Source organism: Peromyscus californicus, unplaced genomic scaffold, assembly GCF_007827085.1.
Source record: "Peromyscus californicus insignis strain IS unplaced genomic scaffold, ASM782708v3 Scaffold_5__1_contigs__length_169319896, whole genome shotgun sequence".
Classification (NCBI taxonomy): Eukaryota; Metazoa; Chordata; class Mammalia; order Rodentia; family Cricetidae; genus Peromyscus; species Peromyscus californicus.
Genome location: NW_026294573.1, coordinates 42,145,669 through 42,159,138, shown reverse-complemented (window position 1 = coordinate 42,159,138; position 13,470 = coordinate 42,145,669). Strand labels below are relative to the sequence as shown.

At 43.1% G+C, this 13,470-nt stretch overlaps 2 protein-coding genes across 2 annotated transcripts in view; both read left to right on the top strand.

Moving 5' to 3' along the window:
* The window catches only part of Eps15 (epidermal growth factor receptor pathway substrate 15), a 113,728-nt gene extending 108,142 nt beyond the window's left edge, over positions 1-5,586 (top strand). The window contains 2 exon segments of the mRNA XM_052715063.1: positions 533-714; positions 3,124-5,586. Of these exon segments, the coding sequence (XP_052571023.1) occupies positions 533-714; positions 3,124-3,270 (329 nt within the window). The 3' untranslated portion in view covers positions 3,271-5,586.
* Positions 5,587-12,643: 7,057 nt separating this feature from the next.
* Positions 12,644-13,470, top strand: part of Ttc39a (tetratricopeptide repeat domain 39A) — a 56,147-nt gene continuing 55,320 nt past the window's right edge. Inside the window, exon 1 of the mRNA XM_052715332.1 lies at positions 12,644-12,663. The gene's annotated coding sequence lies outside the window, so the exon portion shown is untranslated. The remainder of the gene's footprint in view (positions 12,664-13,470) is intronic.

Genomic DNA, 13,470 nt, shown 5'->3' with positions numbered 1-13,470 from the left:
TGTTGGTCATTCTCAGCTTGATATTTTATAGATGGCAAGAAAAAGTGAGGTTAATTTTACATTTTATGCTACTAGGCATTATGTATGTGTAAATATACCAGCGAAAAGACAGAAGAAATTTGCCACATTTCAAAGTCAACTTATCTTTGCTGCCACTAGTGAGGCTGAGGCTTTAGCAGCAGAGGCCAGCCTGTGTTGATTCTTTATCGGTTTTCCTTGTTTATCATTATCTTCCTTAGGAGCATGCTTCTTTAAATGGAGAAAGACTAAATCTTTGGACAATCATGATTCTTGGCCCATTTCCTCTTTTTTGTTTTTGGACTTTGTCTATTTAGTTGCACCTGAATGTATTTGAGAGAGAAGTGTGAAAGCTTTGAGGACAGTTGCTGTGGCCATTTAAGGCAATGTTGAGAATGTGCCTTGGACTTTGACTGTCCACCACCTGCAGTTCTTTAATGCTCCCTGTGAACATGTTCTTGTGTGTGCTTGTGTTTGCTGTATCTGCTGGTTAATTTTAATGATTTTGATCCAGGGAAAAGACCCATCAACAAATTGGATTCTTCTGATCCCTTTAAACTGAATGATCCATTTCAGCCTTTCTCAGGCAATGATAGTCCCAAAGAAAAAGATCCTGATATGTTTTGTGATCCGTTCACCTCTTCTGCCACTACCAGTAAAGAGGCTGACCCAAGCGATTTTGCTAACTTCAGTGCTGTAAGTACTGTGAACGGGCTGTCTGGGGGAAATCTGTCCATGTATACTCTGAAGAGTTGTCAGAGATTTCTTGGTAGTCTTCCAAATTTGCATCATTTTACCAACATACTAAAAATTATCTTTTATTCTTCCCCCAAGCAAAATCTGTTTGGTTTTGTTTTGCTGGTTTTTAGATGATTCCATTGCTCAGCTAATTTTAGTTGTCTTGGTTCTTCTAAGCAAGTTGTTTTATAAACCTGTCTTTCAGTCTTGGTAATATAAATATAAGTAAAATCTCGACAGTTATTATTTGGCAAATGGTTATGTATGATGGTGATTTAAAAGTTTGCTGTCTGCCTGTGTATAATGCCAGTAACAAGCTTGTGTATTTGTAACTGTGTATATGTGTTTGTGTACAAAACTTTAGTAGTTTATAGAGACTGGTTGGCAGTTTCTGTGAGAGGATAGTCACTATATTCATATAGTAGTTTTCATGGTGGTTGTTGTCCTTTTTACCCATCTGTGAACCCAGTTACTCATTCATGCTAAGCTTGTGCTCTACCGTTAAAATCTTTTCAGTTTTGTGAAATAAATGTTGTTAAGATCTAAGAATTCTTTAAGAAACTTGGAGAAGTGCTGTGAGAATAACTTGGGCAAGACCTTTATGATCATAGAAATGGAGCAACCAGTCATGAAGGAGTCATATATTTTATCATTGTGCAGATAAAATGAAATTTTAAAAATGAAATTCTTGGAGTAGCTAACAGTTTCATTTTCCCAGATTTTTTTTTTTTAGGCAAAATGACATTCATTACCACTGTCTATTCTATAAGAATAATTTCCCTTTTTTTCACCTTTTATCCTTGACTTTGGAGAGTTGAGATTGAGTGGTTAAATGCCCCTGGCCACAGCTTGCTTCTTGTCTTCCTCCTCTGAGTACCAATGGGTCTTTTCACTAGTTATTTTGTCTGTTATACTCTGCTTACTTAGAAAGGAGATGGGCAGGAGTGTGTATGGAACTAAGGCAATTGCACTACCCACCTTTTGAGTCTGTACTCTTAGGTTTAGGGCATCTTCTAAGTGTGAAGGAACAAGACATGGATCCCTATTTTTAATATTGAAAAGAAATAGCAACTCAGAATTATCTTCCATGTCAGGTGGAATTGGAGTTGTTTCAAGCAGACAAGAATGAAGAATTGGCTTCCTTAGGAGACTGTGATCCTTGGTATAAGATAGCATCCTGCTACACTTTTGTAGTGTTTGTAATGTTCAGTGTGTTAAATATGGTTCTGAAGTCAAAACCTAGTTGGAATGAGTCTTAAACAGTAGCAGAGGTATTTTGCTTATTTCATACTCAGAATCTTAGTGCAGTGCAGCACAAAGCCGCTTACAATAAAGTCCTCCATTTTCAGTGTGAGAGATTTGGAAAGCCTAGCAGGAGTCACATGCACACTGTCCAGCCCTCCAGTTGGTCTCACTTCTTGTGATGGGCCTCCTCATGTGGCAAGACTGAAACCAAGTAGAATTTTGTATCTAGTTTCTACTGATGTTGAAATTTGATAGTAATTACAAATATTTTATCCAATCTAATCATCAATATTAAGGTTTTACTTAAACTGGGTCATTTTAGCTACATAAAACTCAGTTAAAAGTTCTTAAAGATTATCAGAATCTTCAAAATATTTTTTAAAAATTAATTTGATTCACATACTATTTAATCTATCTAATGTTCTTATATATAGTAGAATTTGCCTGTTTTTGCTTTATAGTTTTGGGGTGTCCTAAAAGGCCAGGTACGGCAGCTTCCTATCACCAGTGGCTTTAATCTTGATGTATCAGTCAGGCATGCTGCCATATGGCTGAAATCTCACCCTCAGGACACAGACAGCAGGATCACAAGTTTGAGGCCAACTTGAGCCACCTAGTGAGATTCTAACTTTCAAAAAAGAAAGGAAGGAAGGAAAAAAAATTACTGTGTGGTAAATGATCCCTAAAGTTTAAATAGCAAGCATTGAATTGAAAGACTACACCACTCCTGTTTTTAAATCACCCTAAGCATTTCTCCTGTTTTGCATCAGAATGTCACTATATGCCCCAGATTGGCTTCCGATTTGCTGTCCTCCTGCTTCGGTTTCCCATATGCTAGGACTGAGGCATGTGCCACCATGCCTGTAATTTCTACTCCTTAAAGTGATGCTTTGAACATTTTATAGACTTTATTGTATTTTTATAGACTTTTCTTCCCATAGATTGCATTAAAATTTTAAACTCAACCAGAGCTCACTAAGTCGTGAAACATATTTTCAGAAAAACAATGAGGAAGTAACATTCTTCCCAGAGTCCTCTAGGTAAAACAAGTAGTTAATGCTCTTCTATAATGTCTTTGTTTATTTTTCTCATTCATTCCTCTTTTGGTCTTTTAAATGGCAGTATCCCTCTGAAGAAGATATGATTGAATGGGCAAAGAGAGAAAGTGAGAGAGAAGAGGAGCAAAGGCTTGCCAGACTCAATCAGCAGGAACAAGAAGACTTGGAACTGGCCATTGCACTTAGCAAATCAGAGATATCCGAAGCATGAGGAGTCATTGGTCAGCAGCACAGCGCTCTTCCGTATGCTGAAGCTATTTACCATGTGCATCCAACTACCTAGGAGCATGGGATACAAAACGTTTGAGGTTCCTATAAATGTGACAAAAGTGTAGCTTGTTTTTTTGGGGAAAAAAAAAAAGCTATTTCAAATGTGTCTTTTATTTTTTTCTTCCAAAAGCAGTACCCTAATTAGACAGCTTCACCTAGACCCCTGTTCTGGTGTGCATTTATAGTAAGCTCTTGCCTGCTTATACTATTCCCTGTAAAGCTAGAGCACCAAGCCTCTCCATTCTAGAACCTAGCAGATAGTTTCACGCTATGCTGCCCTTGTCTGTAGTTGCTATGACAGCGATTAGAGTTCTGAAAATGTGCAAGTATTCTCCTTGAGCTGAGTGGTTGAAGTGGAGGGGGAGGGAAAGAGCATCCTCTTCCTTTTGATCAGTACGAATTAGCCAGTTAAAAGTGCATTATATGTACTTCTGGAGAAAATACAACTTGTTATTTAGAGACAGGGGAACATATTCTGCGAAGATCAGCTCCACTATTGAGAACTAGATGAATTAAGTTCAACCATTATTGCTCCAGGCTTAAGTAATTCCTAAATAAAAGCATTAAAGCCTTGTGTGTGAAACACATTTTTAAAACAATTTTCTAACAGATACCTCACCGTGTATTTCCTAGTTTAAAAAAAAACAAAACCCCAGTTACTTACAAATAAAGTTTGTAAGGAAATGTTCATTTTAAGTGCTAGTGAGGAACACTTGTAATTTAAAATACAGCCTGTCAGTTTAAGCAAACACTTAGTCTGAACCCATCTGCCTTTGCAGCTGCAGTGACCTTCTTAGTTCAGAAGTCCTGAGCTAGAATTGGGAAGTGCTGTGGCTTTTTATCATGGGTTGTTTCTTGAGTGGGCCAGCCTTTTGCAGTGATACAGAGGAAAGAAGTAACATGTATCCTCCTGCTCTTCGTCCATCTTTGTAGTTTAAATTACTTCATTTACTTGCTTTATTTTTTTCCACCTATAAAATTGACAAGCAACTCCCCCCCAAAAAAAATTCCTGTTTTTAAATTGAGAGAAAAATAAACTGACTTGCCAAATTATCAGAGCCCTGCTTTTGCTAAAAGCCCATCTTCTGCTAGCCTGGCCTGACAGACAGCTGCATTTGAATGGTCTGTGAAGTAGACTACAAATTGTATCTTTTTTTTTTTTTTTTTAACATGAGTTACTACTAATTTAGTGTTTTCAATACCAAGATAAAGAAAAATGCACCTACAAACTAATTAACATTCTCTAGGGTCACCAAGTTAAGATAGTATTGAACTGTGTTAACCAGAGTAACTTACTGCCTGGCCTATAAATAAATTCCACAGTGTCTAATCAGTCCATCTTGAAATGGTGCTTTGTTTTTTCCTTTCCACACACTATTGGATGGCTGGAATTTAAAACAAACTTAAACCACTTTCTTGCACTGCTAACTTTTTTCTACTTTTGTAAGTAAATATTTCAGCGTAAAAGTCATACATATGACATAAGGGCTGAATCATAGTCACAAGGCTTTAATTGTGGTAACTAATCCAGTGGCCTAAGTATTTGCTGCAGACAGTGACTGAGAAGGTCATGTTGGGAGTTGTGATGGGTGGTGTTTTCTGTTTGTCCCCCTTCCTCTCACTCTTCAGGAGAAAGGTAAGTTGACTTGAATAACCTTCTTTTGCACTGAGAAAAGTGAAAAATGTTTGAAATGCTTTAAAAATTTTTTAATTAAAAAACACTCTGGAAATATTAAATATCTGTAACTTATAAACAGCAACTTTTGATGTGTAGTAAGTGTGCCCTAATCTTCAGCACTTAGCTGGATCATAGAGACTCCTCCTTGGTTAAGATGTGTGTATTCAGTGGGCCAATATCATACTAAAGTGTGTATATATTATATAAACATATCTATATCTCCATGCTTGATTGTATAGGATGAATGTCTTAAGAGTCATTTGTGATGTTTTATGGTATTGACCCTGGCTCCAAAGCCTGCGCTTGAAACAAAAACGAAGTTTTAACCATCTTTTACCTATTTGTTCAGCTTTATTTGAGCTCTCTTCATAGAATTTTTCTCATGTTTCAGACTTAAAAATTACAGTTGTAATTATGAGAATAATAAACTTTAAGAAATAAAAAGTGTACTATATCATTTTGCATTGAAGCTTTGCACTGTTCTTTGCTCGAGGAGGGGCAGGTGTGCCGTCAGCATATGTTATCCTGTCTAAAGTGTTTTGGACGGTATCATATAGAATAAATAAAACGTTGACTATCCCTTTTTGTTATTTTGTCCTGTTTTGTGAAAAGAAGTTAGGAAATGTATCTGCATAGAGATAGAGCCTGAAATCCGCATCCGTGTCTCTGTTGTTGAGTAAGGGCCTATGCCTTGTATTCTTAGGAAGCTCCTGTCCTTGAGTTCCTGTTCTGCCATTTCTGAGAAAGTAATTTCAGAAAATTCTTTAAGCCAGACATGGTTGTGCATATCTTTAATCCAGGGGGCAGAAGCAAAGAGACATCTGAGTTCTGGCCAGCCTAATCATAGGGCCAGTTCCAAGTCAGCCTGAACTAATAGCGAGACTCTTTAAAAACAAGCAACAATAACAACAAAAGAAAGTTCTTTAGCCTCCGATTCCCTTTATTTCATTTTCTTCATTAATGAGTTAGACAGTTGGACTGATTTTTTTTTGGGGGGGGGGTGGAGGTGTTGCTGTATCAGGTTAAGCGCCAACTCAATTCTTCTGCCTTATCTTCATGAGTAGTTGGAATTATAGGCATGTAATACCCCATCCAGCTTGATACCTTTTTGATATTAGTTATTTTGAGGAAATAAATTCACCACCACTCCCCTGGTGAATGCCAGGCCAGCACTTCACCCCTGAGCTCTTCTCGCAGCCTCACATAGTGGACTGAGTGATACACGTGAACCCCTATGCCAAGCATTTGGTGTGTGTGCTTGTGTTTCTTGTCTGGTTTTCATAGTAGGGTTAGGTAGGGGCAGTTTTTATCCCATTTTGGAAATGGGGGAACCTAGTACTCAGAAAGTTAAAGCAGCATGCTTTTACATAGCTAACAAGTAGATCCCTGGTCTCCTGATTCCAACATCCTAGTTTGCATACCTTGCTTAATTTTGTGTGGAAAAAAAATGCTTATAGAAAATGATAGGAACAGGACATGATAAATAACAAAAAGTAACATTTTTAAGGTGGTTATCATGATCCTCAGTGTTTAACAAATATGTCTACTCGGTCCTCACAACCATAACTCTGAAAAGTACAGGCACTATCTCCATTTTTTCAGAAATAACCAAATGAGAATCCAAGTAACTAGCTCCAGAGTGTAACTACTACTCGTTATCCTTAAAAGAGATAAACCAGAGTAGAAAGCCACAGTCTGTGCGGTCACTCTTAAAGGAATAAACCTACTACATTGCACCTAATATCTTCAAATACTCTTCAGAGCCCAGTGCACATCCTTAATCCCAGCACTGAAAAGGCGGAGGCAGGTGGATCTCTTGAGTTGGAGGTCAGGCTTGTCTACATAGAGAGTTCCAGGCCAGCCAGAGCTGCATTTTGAGACTGTCAAGGGCCGGGCGGTGGTGGCGCACGGCTTTAATCCCAGCACTCGGGAGGCAGAGCCAGGCGGATCTCTGTGAGTTCGAGGCCAGCCTGGGCTACCAAGTGAGTTCCAGGAGAGGCGCAAAGCTACACAGAGAAACCCTGTCTCGAAAAACCAAAAAAAAAAAAAAGAGACTGTCAAGGAAGACAGGAAGGAAGGAAGGAAGGGAGCACTGATTCTCTCAGGGCCTAGAGAGATGGCTCGGTAGTTATTAGCATTTGCTGCTATTGCAGAAGACAGTTCAGTTCCCAGTACTCACAGATTCCTCACAACTGCCTATAAATCCAGCTCCAGGAATCCAGTGCTCTTTTCTGGCCGCCTCAGGCACCCACACTCACAGGGACAGATATGAACATACACATAATTCAGAATAAATTTTGAATAAAAGCATTGTCCAATTAATAGTCTTGTTTAACTTACATGAGTTGCTGACATAAAAGAACTCAACGTTACTCCATAAATATATGGCAGGAAGAGCTAGCCTTGTTTTTTATTAAAGAAGTACAAGTTTAAGCCAGGCGGTTTATTCCTAATAAGACCAGCATTCTGCATGTTGACACAGGAAAATTCTGGGAATTAAAAGTCAGCCTGGCTTATAAGTTGACGTAGTGGGTCTTTGTCTCAAAAACAGTGGAAATCGTGGGGGGGGGGGGTGTGTGTGTGCTAAAACTATAAGGCCAAAGAGCTAAAAATAAGTCCAGCAAAAATGAAGAATAAGCAGTAATGATGTGCCCTGGAGGAAGACATCACTAGGGAAATAAAGGAACTGAGCGTGTAGCTCAGTGGGCAGTGCTTGCCTAGAATTCATGAAGCCCTCAGCTCAGTCCCCAGAACCCCATAAACTGAGTAGGATGTTGCATGCCTATAATCCCAAAACTAGGGAGGTAGAGGCAGGAGGATCAGAAGTTGAAGGTCATGTTTAGTTATATAAGGAATTCAAGTCTAGCCTAGATTCCATGCTGCCCACATCCCAAATACAAGGTAGGTAAAAAGTAAATTTTAAAAGTTTCAAGTAGCTCAGTACAACTATACATTGCATTTGTGGGTAAAGAATGAGTTGTCTTATGTTTATGTGTAAGATCTTGGTAACTGAGGAAATTGCTTTGGGGGGGAAAAAGTGTGAAGTCATTCAGTTGAGAAATTTACCTTAAGTATACCCTACGTGTACCTAAGTTTACCCTAAGCTGAGTCCTAAAAGGAAATTAACAAGTCATAGGATTGCCAGGCCATGGTGGCGCCAGCCTTCAGTCCCAAGTGCTCGGGAGGCAGAGGCAGGCACATCTCTGAGTTCGAGGCCAGCCTGGTCTGCAGAGCGAGATCTAGAACAGTTGTGCTACACAGAGAAACCCTGTCTTGAGGGGCGGGGTACAAAACTTGTAGGGTCTGAGTAGATGTTGGTGCGAGGAAAGGGGTAACTCTTAGTTTAGCAACCCTCAGGATGGCCTGAAAGGCATATTAAATAGATTGCTGGACCCCACCCTCAGTTCATGATTTAGGAGATCAAGTGCAGGGTTCAAGGCCACACAGTCTTGATAATGTATTTGAGAAGGTTGAGTCTCTAAGAGGCTTCACGTAGGTGGCATTTATTTAGTGAATTCAGTCTGCTCAAAGGTCAGACCTTGGCCGGGCGGTGGTGGCGCACGCCTTTAATCCCAGCACTCGGGAGGCAGAGCCAGGCGGATCTCTGTGAGTTCGAGGCCAGCCTGGGCTACCAAGTGAGTTCCAGGAAAAGGCGCAAAGCTACACAGAGAAACCCTGTCTCGAAAAACCAAAAAAAAAAAAAAAAAAAAAAAAGGTTAGACCTTTAGGAACCTGATTTCATCAGTAAATGAGATAGCACCTATTCATCAAGTTCACAGGGACTGGTGTAAGGACTGGAATATCACTTTTCCCATTAAACACTGTCGCTGGGCTTTGCCCACAGTAGATTGAATATGAGCCCGCCCTTCCTGGTGCACAGGCCTGTCTTGATCTCAGCTCCCTGGGCCATGAGCATGGTTTTCTAGGTGAATATGTTTATTGAGCTGACATCTGGTTTGGCTGGTTGGGTGGCTGTATGTCTCTTTGGAGTAACTCTGCATACCTTTGCTTTTGATTCATTGTGTGTAAATCTTTCAGTGTGTTAAAGAGCATAGTTTTAATTCTGAAGAAATAGAATTTATTATTGAATATGTGCTGGGTCACAAGATAAAATGAAAGTACTGATTTTTAAAAATCATCTCAAATTCAGGTCCTAATATTATGTATTCCCTGCATGAATGATATAAAAATTATCTTGGACCAGGAATGGTAGTATGGTGCCTATTGTCTGAACTGTAGAGGCTGAGGCAGAGGATTGTTTGTGTCCAGGAACTTGTAGCCAGCCTAAGCAACTGTAAGACTTTCTGTCAATTGACCAGTTCTAGTCTGTTTCCTGGGTCTATAGCTCAGGGTAAGTCTCTTAGCCTGACCTCAGTGGGAATGACATCTTCCTTTGGGGATTGTTAGATTATTGGTTATTGATACCAAGTCTTAATTCATATTATATTGGAGATCCCAAGAGCTGTCATACCCATTTTTAAGAAGATAGAAAAGGGGGTCAGCAAGGTGGCTCAGTGTGTAAAAGCACTTAACTGCCAAGCCTGTGTTCAGTCCTCAGGACGCACTTCGTGAAGAGAATTGACTACCTCACACACACACTCAAACATGAGCAAGATTATTAAAAGAAGACAGAGAAGATAATGATACATTTTAAGAACATGTTGATCTCTGAATAAAGGGAATAAAACTGTTTCCTTTAAAGTCATTTGTATAGAATACTTTATTTTCTTATTCTGGATGAAATTATCACTGAAGGAGGCACACAGGACACTTATCAGAACTGCTATCTTGGTGTTTGCTCACCTGCATAACAACACTTGTAGTATGTGTTGTTACTGTCCTAAGTTTAGTGATGAGAAAACAAGGACAGGGAGGTTAATTAACTGGCCTGAAGCCAGGGTTTCAGCCTAGGCATTGGCTCTAGAGCAAGTGGAGGATGAGAATGATAAAACAATATTCTACCTCAGGGCTATTACAAGATACAAAATACGATAAGCTTGGAAAAGCGGTTCCTAAGTATGTACATCCTAAGAATTTGCATGGCCGGCAGGAGTAATGTGTAGCCTGACTGCTCAGTTCTGACGCCCCCCTGGCGTGTATGCTATTGGACAAACTCACTCTGCCCACCTGTCTCGTTGTTAAAGCTGAGATGTAGGAGGGATGGACCGTCTGGTGGTTAAGAGCAGTTGTTATTCCTGCAGAGGACTGGTTCAATTCCCATTACCCTCATGGCAGACAGCTCACAACAGTGTGTACTTCCAGTTCCAGAGGATTGGACATGCTCTTACGGCCTCTGTGGGAACTGCACACGTGGTACGCTTAGTTCATGCAGTAGAACACCCAGACACAAAAATAAATCCTTAGAAAAACCTGAGACGTAAAGGACACAGGTGGTATAGGGCTGTTCTGAAGATTGAGTTGAAGAGTTTAATGCCAAATACAGTTCTAAGTAGACACTGCAAAGTGGGAAGTACCCAGAACTTTAAGAACCTTGGGGTGAACCCGAGCTCCTGACTCAGAAGCATTTCCGAACTTGTGAGCTGAGGTAGGGGCCCTGACTGCTGCCCAGGCGAGTCTTGTTTTCCACAGTGCAGCCCGTGTGTCGACCCTCCCTATGGTGCCTGCTACCGATAGCAACTTACTGTGTCCTGGTTCCTTTATTCACTCAGCTGGGTATGACAGTGACTCGAGGTCCCAGGAAAGGCAGATGTACCCTCAAGTAAAAATCTGAAGAATGGACTGGACTTGAAATGCCAGCACTTGGGAGGCTGGGGCAGGAAGATTGTTCAAGGGCAGCCTAGGTTACAGGGTGAGACCCTGTCTCAACAAAAGTGAAGAGGAGGGACGAAGAGGGATGTGAAGAAGGAGTCTGATCTTGTGGATTACTATTAAAAGTGTGTAGTGTTGGGCTGGTGAGATGGCTCAGTGGTAAAAGCACTTGCCACCAAGACTGGCTTTAATCGAGTCCCTAGAACCCACACGGGGAAAAGAAAGCCAGCCTAAAAGTTGTCTCTGAACTCCAGATGCATGCACAGAAGTAAAATGTTTAAAATTTTTTAATTAAAAATATGTAGTTCTAAATACTTGAGAAAAGTAGACAAAAATGTAGCCTCTGGACAGGGAGAGACTTCTGAGGAGGAGAGCCTGGAAGGCTTCCTGGAGGAAGTGATGCTGGCTGTGAGCCCAGAGGCTGGGTGGGACTTTAATCCCACGTCAATAGACTGGTCGGTCTCTGGGCCTGTAAGAGACTAAGATCCTTATTCCCAAGGTTTCTTGCCTGAGTCCGGGGCAGCCCTGGCTGTCTTCGGTGCCCAGTACTGCCAAGTTGAACCAGGCTCTGTGGACCCAGGGGTTTCTAAAGCCTGTGGGTTCACAGGAGCTGGAATTTCAAGGTCTGGTCACACTAGTTCTGTGGTGTGGTAGACAGCATTCTCAGGCTCTTTTGATCTCCCTGGACTCTGAGGTGTGTGCTCAGAGAAGTGGGGGGCGGAATGGCACCTCTTCTCTGCCTAGCAGGGATGAGTGACTACCCAAATGCTAGATTTGGGGTAGCTTTGCCCAAGCAGGGCTAGAGACCGGTCGCAGGCCGAGTGGAACTATGGGGCGGACTGGCTCTACAACGTGGTCTCCAGAAGTTAACCCGTCTGTACTTAAGTTCTGCCAACTGCAAAATGGAGGTATGTGGTATTTAGTGAGTTGAAGATAAGATTTTGTGTAAAACGTGACTCAGAGGTTGGCGTATTGAGAACACTTGAGTCGGCGGAAGACTCAGTCACGATGTGTTGGGCAGGAGGCTTCTATTGCCCAAGCACCTGGGATGCAGACCCAGCCCAAAAGGAGACGGGAGCTCTGGGCGCCCACGCTCTTACAAGAGAGCCTCCTGGAGGTCCTGAATCCAAGGGTTTTCAAGCTGCTCCCCTGCCTAGTATCGTTGGCTGAGCACCCACAGTTGCCTGCTGGACTGCACTGGTGGGGGTGCCAGAGCCCAATCTTCCTGTTAATGGCAATGTAAAATGCTGAAAATGCATATGACCCACGGAGAAAGGCTGTTCTCCACCCCACCCCACCCCAACCACAAAATCGTGCTGATCAGAAGTCTGTGAACTGGTGCCTGGTCTGGCCTGTCGCCTTCTCATCCCTCCTAGCTCCCTGCAACTCCCTTCCATTCGTGCTCAGGGCCTGTCTCTTGACCCAGTTGGAAGCGATTAGCCCTGGAAAAACCGGTGAGGGGGTTGGTCAGTAGAAACATTTTTGTCAGGTAGAACCCTGATAAGGCGATCGCTATCCATAAGGATGGGGGCGAGGCTGTAAGCCTGCCACTGGCCCAGTGTGTGATCCAGGACAAACTTGGCCTTCTCGTTACCCAAGGATGGGTCTCACGACCAGTTCGAGATCCCTGTCTGCATCGGGATGGAGTGGACGCGCCCTTGTCCTCCAGCCTGCTGCAGGGATGTTTGGAGGGGAGGTGCCCGCCAGGGCGGGGAGGAACTGGGACCGCCCCGCGTGAGGCGTCCAGGTACTGCCACCTGAGAGTCCCTGCGGCAGCCAGGCAGCCGTCACCGCGAGGTGACGCCAGCGCCCCTGCCCCAGCCATCCTGCACCCATGGCCTTCCTGACCACCTGGAAGAGGGCTGCATCCAGGGAAAGAGACTGCAGGTACTGGATGGCTGCGCGGGGCGGGAACTCTGCGAGGGCCACGCGTGCAGACGGGAGGGACGGCGAGGAGGCTGGAGACAGAGTCAACTGCTGAGCTTGGGGATAACTGCCCCCCAGGGGCAGCCCAGGGCCTCCTGCATTCCCACACGCTCTCTGCTCACCTGCACCCGTCCTGAGCCGGTTGGGGTCGAAGGATAAAGGGATGTAGCATCACTCCACCTAAACCTAGCCGCTAGTGTCACTGGGCCAGCCCTTGGGGCTTACAGGGAGGGGGGGGCAGTAAGAGCCCAGTGCTGTCCCCCCACCCCCACCCCCGCCGCAAATACATCATCCTTTTGGGTTAAGAAGGGGATCCTGATTCCCCAGGCCCAGTTAGGAAAACTGTGCGCCAGAGTCCCCCCTGCAGGGATGTGTCATTGATCTCTTCCGGATGTCATTTCCCCAACTTCCCCATATCCTGGCTGAGTTGGTGCCTTCAGGTATATTTGCTAACAGAAGGAACAGTCCTGGGCTCCTCACAAGTCCTTTATGCTTACATTGCTGCTCACACTGCTGTCCCCGGGACAGGGCAATGCAGCTGCCTCCATCAGACTGTCCTAAGCACCCCTAACTTGACAAGCCACGATCCTAATTCTGTATCTTCACCCCAAACCTGTTCCTCATCCTGTGACCCCATCTCAGCGAAGGGCACAGTCATCCAGCAGGTTGCCCAAGCCCGAAACCCGGGAGTCATCACTGACACCTCCCTCATCCCTTCCCTGGGCTCCACATCCTGCTGATTTTATCTCTGCTAGACTGCTGCAGCAG